Source organism: Echiichthys vipera, assembly GCF_963691815.1.
Source record: "Echiichthys vipera genome assembly, chromosome: 4".
NCBI classification, from domain to species: Eukaryota; Metazoa; Chordata; class Actinopteri; order Perciformes; family Trachinidae; genus Echiichthys; species Echiichthys vipera.
The window spans coordinates 8,047,870-8,066,778 of record NC_139829.1 but is presented as its reverse complement, the minus strand read 5'-3'; the positions used below and the strand labels follow the sequence as shown (position 1 = coordinate 8,066,778).

At 39.0% G+C, this 18,909-nt stretch overlaps 1 protein-coding gene across 1 annotated transcript in view; it reads left to right on the top strand.

Annotated features, from left to right (window-relative positions):
• The window catches only part of mapk1 (mitogen-activated protein kinase 1), a 29,466-nt gene that overhangs the window by 589 nt on the left and 9,968 nt on the right, over positions 1 to 18,909 (top strand). Inside the window, exon 2 of the mRNA XM_083912539.1 lies at positions 17,072 to 17,254. Within this exon, the coding sequence (XP_083768665.1) occupies positions 17,072 to 17,254 (183 nt within the window). The remainder of the gene's footprint in view (positions 1 to 17,071; positions 17,255 to 18,909) is intronic.

Here is an 18,909-nt window from a genome sequence, read left to right as displayed (position 1 = left end):
GTAACCGACCAGAGGTCTACTTTATTTAGGTACAACTAATAATAAAGAAGGTTTCGACTATAAAAATGACATTCGCATCGCTTTTAACTTGAATTGCAGCCTCTAGTCCAGGGGGCTTCAACAGGGGGTCCGGGACCCCCCAGGGGGTCCTCCGAGTTACTGCAGGGGGTCCTCCAAATTGTTTGATAATCTTTCAAACGTTTTTTAAAACATGCATTAACAGGAATGCAACATATTATTAGCGAAGATAACCTCATTTTGAATAAATAGATACATGTACAACCTTGATAATAGGTATACTGGCTTATATGCAAGGTATCCATGCACAGATATAATTGGACTAAATGATTTAGTGTTCCTTCCAAATGTATGTTTAACATTAACCTACAATGTTTAAATATATGAATGTGTTAATAATGATCATTGGAATATCTAAGTATTTTATGCACCATAAAAAGCTGCGTTCAGGCTTTAGGCCCTCAGTTTGATACAATATTTGTAGTGGGGGGTCCCTGCTTTGTCTCTCTTTCAGTTAAGGGGTCCTTGGTCTAAAAAACAGGTTTTTCCTTGATGGCTAGTACTGTATATGAAGGAATCTATAAGCGACACACTCTGGAAGCAGTATTTCCTACTTACGTTATATCAGGGGTGTAATGGAAGATACAGTCATCAAAATGAAATTTATGTACAATTTAATTTTCGCTATATACATTTTACCTCATTCTAGTGCATGGCTGGTATGTTAATTGTGTACAACTGCAGCATTCAATCAGATATTTAATCCAAAATATTAAAAATGACGTTTAATTTTAACTGTATCTCTCAGATAGTGTTATGTCACTCTCCTCTACAACACTCTTGTCTTTTTCTATAGACTGTGGTACTGTACTGACCTTAAATCTGCACATTGACTGTACTGTGTTACGTAATATATTGTTCTGGTCAAACAACAGCAGTGTAGATCTTTTTTCCCTCTGTGGTGAGAGGAGCTGGGTTTTCTGAGAACATTGATTTGACACACAGCCTGCCTACAGTGTAATGGCACAGCAGGTTGTTTAGCATCTTTCTGTCTGCAGAATCAGGGAAAAAACGCCTAAAGCACACAGCCACAGTTTGATCCCCTATAAACTAATCACCGGTACATACAGCTCAACATTAAGGCCCCAATGTTGGAAGGATGTTGAGCTGAGGTTACTTTAGCATTACGAGACAATAACACCTCAGAATAAGTGTTGAAATCTGTAGAAGCTGGGCAATATCAGTATTAATATAATGTATATACATACATACATATTAATCAGGAAAAATTGTGACAGTTGATTTAATTATTTGAGTTGTTTTAAAAAAACAAATGTATGTTTTTCTGTGTGGATGAGGGTTTGCTGCTTTGTTTCTGCTTCATATCACTGTAAACGTAATAGCTTCTGGCTTTCGGACTGCCAGACAAAATAAATAATTTGCTGTTTGGTTAGGTTATGATTTGCACGTCGCTGTTTGGTTAGGGTTGCGTTGTCTAAACTATTAATGCTAGATTTGAATGCATTTTTTTGATTACTCATATCATTCAAAAATAGTGATAAGAAGATTTTGTGTTGGGACTATGGGCTGCAAATTAGCTGTTTTTCTAACCCCAACACATTTACATTGATGCTGTTTTATTTGCTTTGTCCCATAATAAAAAGACAAATACATAAACAAGATTTTAGAGAATAATTAATGGAATGAATAATTAGTGTTACATATTGTTGTGTGCCACGGTGTTTTACTGTGGAAGGGGAGGTTGTGGGTTATTAATTGTTGTGTTAAAAGCTATAACTGCTAGTAAGGGCAAAACTAAATGGGCTGCATATGCGGAACATTGCGCTGACGCAGGATGCCGTAGCAAACGTCCAATATATCTATTTGTACATAAATCCCTTTCATATCCCCCATGTTTACTCCCGTTCGCTTTACAGGAAGAGCGATTTGGTCCGCCAGCCGCTAGTGTCACTGTGGAGCAAGTTACCCGATACTCTCTTTGCACAGACGCCGACGTCTACTTCTTCCTGTTTGCAGAGTCAGAGCGAGGAGATTCAAGAAAATGGTGGCAAATGTAAATCCAGCACCTTCGTGTTTAAAAGCACACGTGTGGGAGCACTTGGGGTTTAAGAGGAAGAAGGAAAGTGAAGACTTAGACAAAAGCATCGCGGTTTGCAAGCTGTGTCACACAAACTTGAAATACTCCAGAAACACCACCTACCTACAAGCCTAAAACGTCACCACCCGGACAAGGTAATGTTGACAGAGGACGTCAAGAAGCTGCGGCGTGACCCAAAACAAACCATGCTGGACATGGATGGCGGTTGTTTACACAAATTTACCTCAGCTTCACCAAGGTTGCAAGAATTACCGAGTCCATTGCCTACTTTATTTGTCAGGATTTGAGGCCGTATTATATATTCAAAGGCTTGTTGTAGTTTGCACTGTTTCAATAAATGGAACAAATTTTCTCAGCACATCTTTGATTCATTTTGTCCAGCATTTGAAAGCTGTCCAGTCAGACACACATTGTGTAATTGACGTTTTTAGTTTTCGGTTCAATTAATTCAATCCAAGTGAATGGAACACTCACAAGTCATCTTCAAATCTTTCAGAAAATGATGTGTGTTTATCGAATTATATCGTATCGAATCACATCGTTGACTGAATATCATGATATATATTGTACCGTGAGCTGAATATTGTGATATACATATCGTATCGTGAGATTGGTGTATCGTTACAGCCCTACTACCGATGGCGTCTGTGTAGCAGGTAAAAAAAAACCTGTGGCGCGCCCTCTACATAGGCATGTATTTGTACTAAACATCCTAACATGAGCAAAATTAGGTCAAAATATTCTCGATGTCTGCAGTCAGCGTCCTACCTCTGCTCACACAGAGACAACAAAGCACATTTTTTGTTACAAGTGAAACTGGGCATGTCATCCTCTTAGCCAACAGTTAATGTTGATGTCGTCACTTGTGGGATTCTCATAGCTGTGGTGTTTGTGCACTTCGCCTCTAAGAGATCATCTGTCACTCAAACTGTGTAGGCAGCAACTGTGATGTTTTATTCTTCGAACTTTCTTCGAATGAAGTTTCTGTAAGCTCTTTTTGTTATCTTTTCCACTCATGCTGGCCGGCGGAGCTTTCTTCTTCTGGTTGTTGCAAATAATCCCAGCAATGTAATGCATAAGAGAAATAAAGTTAATATTTTGCATCAAGATCAGACATCCTTTTGACTGTGAAATATGAATTTCCCGCTGAGTTTGAAAGCATTTGTTTGGTTCGTTTGGGCAAGTTTGGACTGTGCATTTTTAGGTCCACCAGAAACTTGAGCTAAGTGGTGCAATTTAAATTACAAGTCTTGTTTATCTTTCAAGGAAACAGTCCTACTGTAAGTGTGAGAATGTCAGCCAAAAATACAATGATTTATGAGTATAAAGACACTTGCTGATAAATATCTTGTTATTATCGTAACTTAGAGCAACATGCACACACACGCCCATCATACTGCACTGACTAATGTTACAATGCCTGGAACTGTAATGGAACTTATGCAAAACTCACTGAGCTGGCAAAATGACAAGTAACAAGAACTTGGATGTCCATTTCTCATTTGTAAATCCTGTGTGACTACGCAACAACACGGTCAGACTATATATTCTGACAGAGCATTGTGATTCATTTACTTTTAGGTTTTCAAGGAGAAATTTCCTGCTTTCCTTGTAATGAATAAGATGACTGTTTTCATCTTGTAGCCCTGGAATGACTGTATCAACACCTTATACCAGCACCATATAGACATAAACACTCCAGTATTCTTCACTCTTGTTCCTGTAAAAGCCCAGCTCTTTACTTTGTTGTTGTTTCTAATGTTTATTTTTGGCATTGGAGTTGTCGATGTGTCAGCCTCAGCCCTGCTTGCACTTACTGTCTTCCTGCGTTCCTCTTTGAGAGCTGTAGTTTTGAGTCAGTTGTTCATGTTGCTTTGATGTGCAGCAGCCAGAGTAAGTGGTGCTGCAAGTAGGCATTCCTTGGTCTGCATCTGAAGTATTTTTGAATCAGGAAGTTGTTCTCTATCTGGCTTTTTGTGTCGGCAGTGCAAACGGCTCCCCCTGGGCTTCATTCAGCAAGTCTTATGAGTCAGAAAAGCTGATTTCATTATACATTTTATGCATAAGCATTTCAAACACAGAGGTTTAACACAATTAGAAAAGATCACAAATACAGCACAAAGATGTTTTTGATTGCTTAAAAAACATGTTAAAAAAAATCAAAATTTATAGATAAGCAGAGCCCTGGCAATTACTGGATGTTTCTGCAGCGATGTGCTTAAGCATCCCCACAGATTTACACGTGGAGGTTGCGCTCAACACCCACCAAGCAGCGGCAAAATGCAGCTCGCCCGCCGCTATAATTACATATTTCTGTAGCCGGGAGACCTGTTCATGTGTTTTCAGGCAGGAAGGAATTCTTTGTTTCATAGGTCAACATGTCGCATGTTCGCACTCGGGTCGTACTTCAGCGTCAAAAGTGAAACTGTCCCCAACTTTTAGTTTGGCCACCCTTCGGCACAGAACGGCTGCAGCCCTCTACAGACATTGCGTGGCAGATCACCAAAGACCGCACTTCGCAGACATGCCAAAAGTAGTTTTGCAAAACAATACCAGAACAACTGTTTCACATTGAAGCCTTAAGCTGAGATGCTGTTTACTGTTGCCATGACAGTAGCTTTTGCCGCCGTCTCCATGTCCTGCTTTCTGTTGCTTTATTATTGTTTTCAGTGTTCAATCCTAAAGCATTTTAACTCACAAAAGATCATGCACAGGGACAGGGAATAGCACTCATGACAAAGATGCAAACTTGGTGGCCAAGGATTTATAGCTGCTCATGGGTTCTATTACAGAAAATATAGCCACATGACGGTAATATATATTTGCAGCTTTGATATTTTGTTAAAACTGAAAACTAAAACTGTTCTTTCGCACTTTTTTAACAGGGTTTTACAACTGAAACTTTCCTTTGCAGCCCTGTACAACCCTCTGAGTTCCACTGTTCCACAAGCTTGTGGTTCTCGATGTAGTTTCTCATGAAGTGTTTCTTTCATCTGTGTGTCTGAGAAGCTGATGCGTGATACAGGGTGTTTCTGTCCAAACAGAACGTAGAATTTGAGCTGAATTCTTTTAATGGATATGCAGATCTTAACAGAAGAAATAGTCTGTACGTCTTCAGTTAGTACAAGTTGTACAAAGAACGTTCTGATAATCAAAATGCTGTTCTACAAAGTTTTGTGTTTGTGTCAGGATGAGCTGTTAAGATATGTGGTTGTGTATGACTGTGTGGTAAGAAGGCTTTCGACTGTGAGGCATGTCTGTGTCATTTTCAGAGTAGGCCTATTTTTGTTTTCAACAGGGTCTTGTTGACTGTAAGGCTTGTGCATGTCAGGGCTTTCCAGTGGCTGAGGGCAGATTGATGGTTCACCAAGCCTCTTAACGCAAGCTTCAGTTTGTGCACACTGTCGGGCTTACACAATAGCAAGATACTGTATCACCCTCTGTGATGATGTTCAGAGCCACGCTCTTCAACACGCCTACATGAGCAGTTAGACCACGGGGGTGCTGCAGAAGTGGCTCCTTTTTTTTATTTTTTTATTTTTTTTTTAAATAAAAAGTTTTACCGTATATGTAAGAGGTGGTAGTTGGCCATGTTCATGGCAAATTGGAAAAAACAAAACTTCTTCTTCTTCTACTTTGCTTTTAGTGAGAAATATTTTCATTCCTCCATTGTTGTTTTTGATAAACTTATTAACTGCATCTGTTGGCATCTGGAGAGAGAAAGCTCAGTCAGTGCATCCCTACAATCAGTTTTGATACCTCACATATGTGGGATACTGATCCAATACCAGTGCTCTCTTTTTCTCCCCAAATTTAAAATCTACATGCCGCACTGCATTAAGTGAATGTGACCTATAAAGGAAGAATTGAATTTTATAATTAGATTGACAAAAGAAACTAGCTAATGTCGACTGCTTACGGTCTTTTACGGTCCAATGCATGGAATCATTGCATCCCAAGTTGATTGACAAAAAAATGCTGAGTTGTAATGCCAATTCAAAGATATTTAAGGATATAAGAAGAATACTTGATGTGAGCAGTATTTTGAAGTTCACAGCTCATTGTGAAAGTAAATCTTGCATGACTTAAACACGTCATTCATACTGGCATTAAGCTTTCTTTTGATATGAAACCGTTTTGCCTAAGAGGAAAAGTTGTAATGACTTTCAGAAGCTGAATTAAACCCAGCTAAATAAGTGCCACTACTTCGTTTTGCTATTTTTTTTAGGGCTGACAACTAACAATTCTTCTAATTCTCCTAATCAGTTGATCATTTTTACAATTATTTGCATATGTAGTCATGTACATATAAATTAAATGTCTTTTCACTCTCGTTGTGACTCCTAATCTGCATCTGAGCTACTTGACCCGCCTGGTTCTTAGCCGCTGCTGATGCTCTGCCTCACTCTGCCATGAGCCGTTCTCTTGAAATGCCACTGTGGTGCCCGTCTCTATGGCAACCCCTCTGCCTCTGACATCAGTACCACCACTCCACAGCCAATGGGAGGGAGAGAAAGAGAGCCTTGACACTCTAAGATCCTGTTGTGCCGTTCAGAAGAAGGAGTTGTAATTTGGGTGATTACGCCTGCTAAGACGAGCGCGATGACTTCTGGTTCAACAAACACACAAAAAAGTCAAGCACACCGCAGCTTGTTGCATTGAAGCTAGTACGGATGTTCATCATCAGGGCCTGACAGATGCATTTTATTACTGATTATTGCACATATTTCTCTTTAAAGCGATTAATCAAGATGAGCTTACGGTACAGATATGACTGCAGTGGCCTGTGAGGAGAAAGCAATGACAGGGATTCTATACAAAAGTTAATTTTGTGGTGAGACAGATCTGATGGGCTCTGTTGGCCTCTTTTTTATATCAGTATGTTTGCAGAAGTTGCATTGAAATCCACACAGATGTGAAGTGCCATCAGCAGTATAAAAGAATGTATTGTGTGTTAAATAAGACAAAGAAAAGCAGCAAACCCTCACAACTGTGAAGCTGCAATCAACTAATCAAAAGAAATCTAGATAGCTGTTCAATTTGTTTAATGTAGTGTATACGGTAAAACAAAATAGTTTTGTCCGTGATGTTGATCCAAACACTAAAAATCCTGATTTATGGATACCACTGACTAAAAGGCTCTTGTATTAATTGTTTTCCCCTCATTCACGGATACAAGAGGGTGCTTTAATTAAGTGGCAGAATTTTGATGTATGCTAAATAACAGCATCTGAATCTGGTTGAATGGAGAGACTCGACTGGTGATTGAATCTACGAAACCCTGCAGCTCAAACAGAGATACAAATGTCTGAGTGGTCAGTTGCCACCTGAGAGTTTGAAGTAGTACAACAGTTAAACTGTATATGTGTGCTTAAAGAAAAGAAAAGGGGGTTTTGAGATTAGATGTTACAGTACTTGCTATTTACAGTATTTGTAATGGATTAATAACAGTATTACTTTTCTGTTTAACTGTCCTGTCTACAAGGATGTAGGGGATGTGCCTTTTTTCTAAAATGACCTCCATATATGCCTATGTCTTTAGGCTGGATGACTATGAACAATTTGAGTTGGGAAGCAGATCTTATTTGTCAAGCCTGGGAGAGAAGTTAGATTATCGTGTTTAAGACCAAGCTGTAAAAAAAACTTTGTAAACATACAGAAACTTTATGTGCATGACACAAAAATAAAGAAATCCGTCCTATTAGCACAGCGTTTCCCCAATAAAACTGTAATAACAAGGCGGTAAACAACTCAAATCCTGATGCATCTTGTGTTTGTGTGTTTGTTGTTTTATTCATCAGTATATTAAAGGTGCCCTGTGGAGTTTTCTCTAAAACAAAGTTTCTGTTGACATTCAGTGTTAGTAAGTGTTCAAATGCACTGGGTGTATCCATCCATAGGTCTTACAAATTGTATTTCCTTCCTCATATTTATCTTGTTCTTCTTCACAGTACATTGCTGCATTTGTTTGGCTGTAGATCAGTGGAATTGTGTGAATCCAGTGGCAGTAATATGAATCACACACATTCTCAAGACAAACAAAACATCACTCAAATCTCTTCAGGGAAATATACGGCATTTGCTGTGTGAAATAGCACCTCTGCTCATTTTCTCTGTTGGTTAATGTTTAATTTCATAAACTCATATAAAACCTTTTATGATGCTTGCACATCCGCTATAAAACACAATCTTAATGTAAAGGTACCACAGGAGGTACCACATCTATATAGATTCATAGCAATGCTCAATGGGTGTGTGCGAGGTGCAAGGAGGGAAAAGTGGCTTCCTCAAAGACAAGTTTACTCCCAGTCTTGGACTGATTAGAGGCATGCGTTGAATACTTTACAATCTGCAGTGAGATATGCCGGTGGTTTGGGTTGCACTATAAGAGTAACATATGTGATAACCTTGTTGACCGATATTACTTGCGAAAAATAAAACGCATAGTGTGCCAAGTTCTGCCTTTCTGCTGATTTCAGTATACTTCTAAAATACAACAAATTACCTGTTGAATAAAAAAAAAGGTTATTAATTATTGGTCATTATTTTTCAACATTGTTTTATTGGAACAAATTGAACTGAACACAAAAAAAAGTGATAGTTACATTTTAAAGTGGAGTTTTCTACTGATAACTGATAACTATGTTCACTAAAAACATCCCTGAGTGTCTTTTGAGTTGTGTTTATCGCAAAATGTAGTATCGTGGTGACCTTGGTGATAACTTATAAAAACTTGACAGTGTAACATTCAGTAGAAAAGAAATCTTCAGTATATTCCGGGATGAAATCACACAAATGGACCCCAAGAAAGTTTAGGTGCCAGATAAAAAGAATAGATAAAATAATACTTTGTCTACCTTTTTGCGGGCAAAAATGCAGAAATGTGTCTTTGATTTACATGTGCAAAAAGTGCTTTTAAGAAGAGGTACATGGATTCTTCTTATCCTCAAAGCAATTTCAGTCAAAAAAAACAAACAAACTGATGAAGCCTCTTTGATGAGAGGTGAAATGTCTTCCTAGACAAACAACCAGTCCAGTTGTTTTTTGACTGAAATTGCTTTGAGGATAACGATGACCTGGACGAATGAGAACATTCACAGGCTTATGGATTCTTCTTATTTTATTATCCATTGTATTTAACAGGACGATGCTGGAGCTCATCAAAGCAGAGAAACAAACCAGGTTTCCTTTCCGTCACAGTTCTAGTTTATCATACAGAGCTCATTTTATCATACAGCCATGCAATCTTGACTGAAAACCTCTCACACAGTCACCTTTCTTAAAAGCGGTCACTGTGGTTAATCCAGGCTAAACAGGAAGAGGATTTTGATAAGCAAAAAAGAAGATGCAGCTAAATCTTATTAGTTCATGGATACATCCGTAAGTGACCAAATGTACAAAACAGATATTTTGTGTGTGCGATTTTACTTGACTGAAGATGCCCATGATATAAATTTTGTTTTCTTTTACTACACACAGATAAGAAGGCCATATTGTGTGAACTCTTGTAGGCGATAGTCAGTGACGCCTGAGGCTTTACCACTGAAACCCAGAGACAGAAAATGATAGCAGTTCTAGGAAAAAGATCAAACTTAATTGATCTCTGGGCAGAAACAAACTGTAACATGGGCTCTAAAATCGAGAATACAGGTCCCACCGTGTTTATATAAACAACCTGCATGCAATGCTTTAAAGACAAAGCTTTGAAACTTTCGATCGAATGTGGATATCATATAAGTGTGAAATGTGGTATTTAAAAGTATCAATACTTACTATCCTAACAATCATAAGTAAATCATCATTACAATGAAAGCGGATGCAAATATCTGAAAGGATTAGGGCTGCAACTAACGATTATTTTAGTTGTCGATTAATCTGTTGATAATTTTCTTGATTAATCGATTAGTTATTTGGTCTATAAAATGTCAGAAAAATGGTGTAAAATGTGGATCAGAGTTTCCAAAAGCCCAAGATGACATCCTCAAATATCTTGTTTTGTCCAAACCGAAAGAGATTCACTTTACTGTCACAGAGGAGCAAAGAAACCAGAAAATATTCACATTGAAGAAGCTGGAATCAGGGAATTCTGACCCTTTTGTTTTCTTAAATGACAATCAATTATCAAAATAGTTGGCAATTAATTTAGTAGTTGACAACAAATTAATTAATGAAAAGATAATACGGAAGTAAAACTATTATTATTGTAACAAATTTAATTGTCACTGATGTGATTAATAACCCACTGACTTGGTGTCACACTACATCAGTAAATGTACTGTAAATAGCATAATGCAAAGACCTTGTAAAGGCTAATACACCATCAGCCCGTGAGTGTTGTTTGACGCTTGTCCCGCCAGCCTGCCTCTCCATCTCACGCTGCCTTTAAAGTCCTTGCAGATCGTTGGACACTGCCGCGTCTGCGTAGTTTGTTCATGGACATTCATATCAGCACTTACTCGGAACGTGTCACCCTTAAGTGTTGTGAGCTTTCTTCCTTCAACCCAACCCCTTGAACCGATGTTCAAGGGGTTGGGTCGTCATGGTAACAGCCCTATTGCATAACACAGCGGCTGCAGTTTAAAGCCTTGTATTGCCATCTCCTTGGAAACAGAGCGCCCCCTCTCTCTCTGTGCTCCTTCCTTCACACTGAGCATGCTCAGAAAACAATGTAGAGGAAACAGGAAAGGCAGCTCATAGCAGATTCTCTTTACTGTTGCATTCAATAGCCTGCAGAGCATCTTTATTGAAACAAACAAGGGATGTTTTATAAGAAAATGTGACACTGTCAACATTTAATAACTGTTTATTTTAACAAAGATGTGATTATAAGTTCTTATAGTTTCATTTATCCAAAGTTAGCAAAGGGGATCAGAAGAAGAAAGGACACTACAGGTGAATAGGGTAACCTATTTTGACCAACAGATATCACCATCAAACATCCCCAATTGATTTCTGACATTAAGACAATTATTTGTGTTAGGTTTTGTATGTTTGGATATGCAAATGAGGCATTATCTAATGCTCACTTTTGGTGAATTTATGAGAGTTGGACAGACACAAATAAACAGAGTAGTTAAATAAACACCTATGTTTGTTTTTGTTTTTGTTTCCATCGGTCCAAAAGAAGACACCACAAATCGAATAGAAACTGGTGAAAATTGTCCTTCACCATTTCCCAAAGCTTAAGTACTGATTGCCTGCCAAAACCCAACATTAATTCATTTTCTGTCGTAGAAAACCAGAAAATATTCACATTTGACGTAGCGGCAGCGCCCAAGGTAGCGGCGAGCACCGCTCAGATTTGCCTCTCTGCCACTGGGCTCAAAGTTCAAATCAGTTGAACTTTGACCTTGTTTCCGCTGACCTTTCAAAAGCGCCACCAATGAGATAGAATCTTTGAGTATGACATCTACATTTCTTAGGCAACCAGAGATCGACATAAAGCTGGCTAGAAAGAGGGAGGAAAAACGTATAGTTTGTGTGTCCAAGTTTCCCGGATTAATGTCTTGTCACAATCTGGGAAAAAAAACATAATGCTTGGAGGTTTATAAGGTTTGTGAATAGGCAGTTTAGGAGCTAACGGTTGTTTTAATACTAACGATGATTTAGCCGTTTACTGGGTCTCTGCGCCCTACCTCACGGTGAGCCCAGCGTAAAAAGCTTCTCATGTGAAGGCCCCTTTAGAGCGCCATTCCCAGAAATGAAAGTCCACCCTTCAGTGATGAGGCTGAGCAGGTCAAGACTCTCACAGTCCACTGAGGCGGGCTTATTAATACTACTCACTCAACTCAGTGTACTTTGTACTTCCTTCTGTTAAACGCCTGGACAAACACGCCTGAGATTGCCCTGCCTTCACTCTGCACTGAACACAGCCTCTGATTTCCTTTTTTTTGCTTCCCATGCACGCACTGCAAGCTTAAGTGTACGGCTGCACACTTAAGCTTGCAGTGCACCGCAATTATATCCACTAGTGCAATATCCAGATTGCAGGAAGGCGCGACATTTGTTTAAGGCAAAATATGCACCACAATACCATTCTGAATTAACTATTGTTTTGCTACTGAGATCTCCTGTTCTAAAGACCTGACACAAAATATTTGCTTGGTAGAGATCCTAACAAAAATATCCAACCATGATCATTTTAATATTTTTTTTTTAATGAGAATAATAATTACAATAGTCATAAACCAACCAACTCAACACTCATGTTGTATATGCACATCAAACGTGGCATTGAGCACAGGATTATGTCTGACCAACAGTCAAAATATTTGTTATTATCACTAGAAAAGGATTCTTTTGATATTATGATAAATGTCTTAATTAATTGCCAATGGATGAATGATCTATTGTTCTAGCCCTAGATATGAAATGTATAGAACATGCCCTAAAATGACATTTTTGCAACATCTAACCTTTTCAAACTATGCAGAAAAAAACATTTGCATGCAGTTGGAGATGGCAGACATTCTGCCTGCATGGGAAATATTGTGTTGTGTAAGAAATCAGGGCAGGCTTCTGTACACCATTTACTGTTCTAAAAAAATCTGAAGACATTTCTGTGCCACACTGGCTCTGCCCTGGATCATATTTAAGCTTTGATGAATAAGTCCTGTCTAAGCGAGGGTATCTGCTGCCTGGTGTAGAGCAGTTACATGGAGAGCCATTTCCTCCCACACACACACACACATTCCTCTCACAGAAGTGGAAAGGAAGGTCACTCATATTTCCCTCGCAGAAGGCTGGCACACTTGTGTTTACATTTCAGTCCCTACACCCCCATCGCTATAGCAACTTAGTTTCTTATTTTGTCGTAGTATGTGGGTGTTTTTTTTCTGTCGTTTCTGTTGTTTGTAATGTGCAGAAATAAAATCACTCATGGCTGTAGATGTAAACGACAAAACCCAACTTAAGGTTTTTCTTATTCTGTTACCATGAAGGTACGGCCCTATTGTGCAATTTCGGTTTTGTGATGGCTCCATTTTGGCAGCAACTTGCAACAGTTTGACAGCAGATGACTTAGAAATCTTGGAAGCTTGAAGCAGTAATTTGCATTTCTTGACAGTGGGTGGTGAGTTTGGATTTGGTTTTCGTGTAATTTCCTGTACACTGAAGATGTCTGGTCAGTTTGCATACTATACAATAAATTGTTGTTCTTTTGGGACAGACTTCAAATTAGGTGGACTGAATTTCTGTCATTGCATTAAAACCTCAATGTGCTTTAATGAGCAGAAGCCCAATAATGGGCTGCAGCTGCAGGGCTGCAGCTATTAACTATTTTAGTAACCGATTATTACATCAAGACATACTTTTTGCTAATTGGTTTTCTTTTTTTCTCTTTTTTAAGAATTTTGCTTAAATTGCATACAATAATATAATCTGTCAAACCCCCATTTAGTGCAATTAAGTGTCATATTCAAGCAATATACAAGTACCACATACAAGTCCGCCTCGTTTAAATTTTGGTGAGCCAAGCTCCACGGTGCCGTGGCATACCCATGTGCTGTCAAGCTCATCTGAGGCTGAAAGACATGGCTTTGTAATGTTGGTAGTGTTGCTGCTGAGATGCTGAAGCATTGACTTTGTGGTATTGAGGTAAGCTGGTTTGTTTTTTGGAGTAGACGCACTATAAATTATCCCAAAGTTTGGACTCTTTCTGTGGTTTACTCTGACCTGTCTCTTCTCTCCGTCCCTGTGTTATTTCATCTCTCCACCTCTTTAGTTAAACGAAGCTTCAATGCAGAAATTTGCCTTGAACATTTTTTTAGTTATCAAGGACCCCTTTGAAAATGGCCATGCCAGTTTTCTCCCGCCAGAATTTAGTATAACTTCAGAGCGTTAATTAACCGTCTTCCCGACCAGCTAACATGACATGGTTGGTACCAATAATTCCTGTTGTGTTCTAGTTAATTTTCTTACAAAGAGATATCAGATTATTCACATTTTATTCCGATTTTATTGGATGTTTAAACAACAATGAGATGACTGCATTCTGAGAGTTGAAGTTGGTGTGGAGGATGCAGGTTTAGATCCCAGTGTGGCAATTCAAAAATATCTCAGAGTGAGTGAGCGTGGGGAAGTTGAGACAGCCATTAAGCCAGTGAAATGAGCCAGAAATTCAACAGTGGACATGTCTGTACCTGGAGTGGTTGCGGAGGAGGCGTCTCATCACAGCCAGGGCCAAGATTTCAGACTGGAATTGAACAATTAATCCTGGTGTAGACACACTCAGATATACAACAGTAACTTACTTGCACTCACATTACTTGAAATTATCTAAGCCCTGGCTCGATTGCTTCTTGCTTATAAGTCATCATCCCTCTGAGATTTTTTGTTGTCCAACTGTTTTTGAATATTTTCATGTAACCAAATCTGCAGTAAACACTCCACCTCCGCATCGGAACACCGTGAAACCTTTGGCAGCATCTTTTGAAATGCTTGTACATGTGCCTCCGTGCTTTACTAAAGCCCACCTCTCTCAACCAGGCTGCGGCTGGGAACACAGAACAGTTGTTCTCACACTGGTCAAACAAACTAGACTTTAGCCATCATTCGTGCTTGGGCATGGTACGAATGAAAGTGTGAGTGCGCCCTTAGGAGCAAAATTATTGTCGTACAAAATCCTATTGTCTAACACACCGGACCTGCCAGCTGCTTTAAAACTGCTGTGTCAGCACAAACAATAAACAATTAAAAGCAAACAGAGTTGACACAAATCCAATGCTCTCAAAGGACTGTAGGGAGCTTCAAACATGTTAATACTTGTTGATGCAACTTGGTAAGTAGTGTGCATCATCCCTAGAAGGAAGGGCCTGCTGAGAAATGCGTAGTTTGATTTACGACACATCCAGTTTACATTTGATCATACACAGGAGTTCTGGGTTAGGGTAAGGGTTTAGTTAACCCTAACCTTTACCCGTTGTGCCCTTTATTTTGATATTCTATTAGCAAATGTGTTTTTCTAGGCTGGTTAAGGTTTCCTTTTCCTATTTTAGCAGTATATTTGACACCAGTCTCAGCTTTGAAAAGGGTTGATTAACAGTTAATCACCTCTGTTGTGTTGTATGCGTGATGTGAAAGGCACATACCTCGCTAAGCTGTTTGCATTAACTTATTGGCCCTTCTCTGGATCTGGCAAAATACTTTCCTGTGTATGTTGTGCTTTTCAGTATTGGATTTTAGATGCCAATATTATATTGCAAAATGGAGCTGGACTGCCTGCTAACATTCTTACCCACTTAACAGGAGGAATTTTCACATATTGGTAAAGGAATATCTGCAATTAATTGAGTTTAGTAATTACTTGATCATCTCTTTGTTTAAACATAGCTGTGAAATTGTCTCTTATGTACATTACCTATGGTCAGCCTCTACTGTTTTCTTTGAAACCCTGAAATCTGACGTTCTCTAGGGCTTGAATTGTTTCAAAATGTGTTGGAAAAGTCTAGGACATGTCATAATATCTTAATTAAATACAATTTTTACTGTATACTTTATAAAATATATAAGGTATGGAAACTCGAAAAAATAAGCCTTTTTGCTCCAAATTGGTCTCCTCAGAGGGATTACGTGACCAATCATATCTCATCTCATCTCATCTTCATCCGCTTATCCGGGGTCGGGTCGTGGGGGCAGCAGCTTTAGCCGGGGAACCCCAAACTTCCCTTTCGCGGGCCACATTAAACAGCTCTAACTGGGGTATCCTGAGGCGTTCCCAGGCCAGTGTGGAGATATAATCTCTCCACCTAGTCCTGGGTCTTCCCCGAGGCCTCCTCCCAGCTGCATAATTATATATATATATATATATATATATATATATATATATATATATATATATATATATACGTATAAAGCGGATGTTACCTCACACTTAATGTTTTAGTGTAATTGAAATTATTGCTCTGTAAAGCAAATTGTTACTTTTGACTTTGTGTTTGCACAAATTAACGATATTCCTCCAAACATTGAAGATCAGGGGCTGCATTTAAACAAAGACATTGTTATTCAAGCTCCAGGCCAAAGTGTGACCCATTTGTATTATCACAACCCTACATGTGAAAATCTGGAGGTTTAGCAGTTATGTGTCAGCTTACCTGCAGTACTATGAGCCTGATTGGCCTGCGTGTGCGTGCGTGTGCGTGCGTGTGCGTGTGTGCGTGTGCGTACGTGTGTGTACTTAAGTAACTCTTGTGTAGAATCAAATTTTCTGCGTTCTGGAGTTTTGTTCCACTCCTACATTCCTGCAGCAGCGTCATTGTTTTCTGCTCAGCAATGTATCAGAGGTGTATTTGCCTTGTTAAGATACTGCTAATGCAAACCCAACATTTCCTGCTGTTGCTACTTCACAGTGAAAGCTTTCCACTGAAAAAAACACAGGAAGGAAGCGGCATTTGTCACACAGGTTGGCGCCTGACAGTTGCTGTTCAATAAAACTAAAACAATTGTTCTGTTCCTTTATGTAAGTGGAACATTTTAAGATATTTTAATGTCTGTCAAAGGTAGTTTACACAAACCGCCACCAAATGTCATCAAACTTACTTTTCTATACCTTTTTTGTTTTTGTTTTATGGACTTGTGCTATTACTGCATCAGTCTTTATGCAGTAAGCACAGTTGCTCAACATATTTAATGTGGCATTATTGGTACCCATTGAAGAGATAGATTCTTTTCTGCAGGAAAGATTGTGGTCATGGCTCCAGCTGCTCCAAGGATTCTGTTTAAAATATACATAACGGAGTTAAAACTTAAGTATCCCTATTTCTGGTTCAAAGGTGGAGATGCAAGATCAAATGGGGGTAAAACGTGTTTTGGTAACGTGCAGCACAGAGCAGACACTTCGTGTTTTGTTTTCAACATCGAGTAAATCATAGGGCCCTATTCAACATTGGTTTCTAATGGTTGGCCTTTGTGTTTTGTTTCTTTTAAATAATCCAGCTCTGCCTATGACCGGGACAACAAGATACGTGTGGCCATTAAGAAGATCAGCCCTTTTGAGCACCAGACGTACTGCCAACGCACCCTGAGAGAGATCAAGATCCTTCTGCGCTTCAGACATGAGAACATCATCGGCATCAACGACATCATCCGCACACCAACCATTGACCAGATGAAGGATGTGTATCCTTTTTTCACACACCTCCCATGATTTGTTTAATTTATAGGCTTTTTCTTTCATTTGCGGTTGTTAATGACATGTTAAAGTATTTGTATTTGATGGTTTTCCACAGATATTTGTAGGGCTGCCCCCAACTAAAGATTTTCGTCATCTACAGTGATTAGTCGACTTATCCTCCAACCCCTTTTGGCCTCCTCGACTGAATAACATAATTAACATAATGAATAACCATTATTTTACAAGTGCACACAGCCGCACGCTATAAGTCTGCTGCCTGTTAATGACATTGGCAAATTATTTCAGATTCTAATCCTGAATGTCTCAGAAAAAATCAACAAGGAGACTGTGGGACCATGGGCAGGTAGCTAGGCTAACATTACTTACATGTTAAGGTGGGAGGTCATGTTTTTTCGTGGATGAGTGATAGGCGATATTTTTCTTGCAAAGCTTGCATGTGACCTTCTTGGGGTCATCCTTGTTCTTTTCAAAGTGATCCCATATTTTAGACGTCTTTCCCGACATGATTGGATATTAAATATTAACCAGTCAACCAATGAAATTTTGGTTTGCTAATGATTTTTTTGTCAACCAGTGCTTGGTTGGCTTTTGGGGGCAGCCCTAGATATTTGTGCTTTTATAATTAAACATTTACTTCTTTGTGACAAGTGAAGTTGGTCTTTCTCACCAACATTTTTAGTTTTATAGAGGTTTTCAGTTGTATTTTATTACATAACAGCCACCTGTCACCTTGTTGCCAGAGATGCTCTTCACTGTAGCCCAGCAGCAGCAGCTAACTTGTCAAATCCATAGTTACTGTCAGTTTCATAACGCAGTGTGTGCAGTTATACACTCTGCCTTAAAGTTGTAGTCTCTGTAACATTTTCATCTATTTATTGTCTTTTGATTTAAAATCTATCAAAGAGTGAGACAATGGTGAATGGTGCTAATGAAAGCACTTTAAAAGGTCCACAGTCTGTGGAGACATTTGCTGGCTAGATATAAATAAGCCGCCGTGTTAGTGACGCTGCTGACAACGGTTATGTTGTGTTCACTTGTAATCGAAAATTCCAACTTCTGAGTCAGGCTGGATTTAAGAGGGGAACATGCAGGGGGCGGACTGGAAGTAAAGAGGTGAATGTGTTTCAATAAAGTTTACAAAAGAGAAGAAAAAAAATTGTTAACACACATGGTGACAAGATGGAGGTTTTGAAAGAACTACTACTACTAATACTTGCCTTACATCTTACCGCCACAGAGGTCGTTAGAAACTATGTATCTCAAATCTTATGAGTACATAAGAGAAATGCTTGTGACTGAAGCCTGCAGCTACTCTTCTGGCTACTCTAATCAGAGAGAAAAAAATGAATCACCCACTAATATTCCTGTTTACATGCAGCTGTGGAGAAACACTTTTTTTTTCAAGTTTTCCAACACTGGTGGACTTTTTTTTACTGTTCAAACAGCCTTCATTCCTTCAACCACCTTCTTGAAATATGCTGTTGCTGCAGTGCTGTGCATATGAAAAACACCTGATATCAAAGTCTTTCATAATGTGTAAAAGAGGGTCTGATTCTCCTTCCAACCAGAAATGTGGGCTTTTGGTTTGTGTACAACAACCATAGCAATGCACAGAGCTCACCATAAAGGGGCAAGAGAA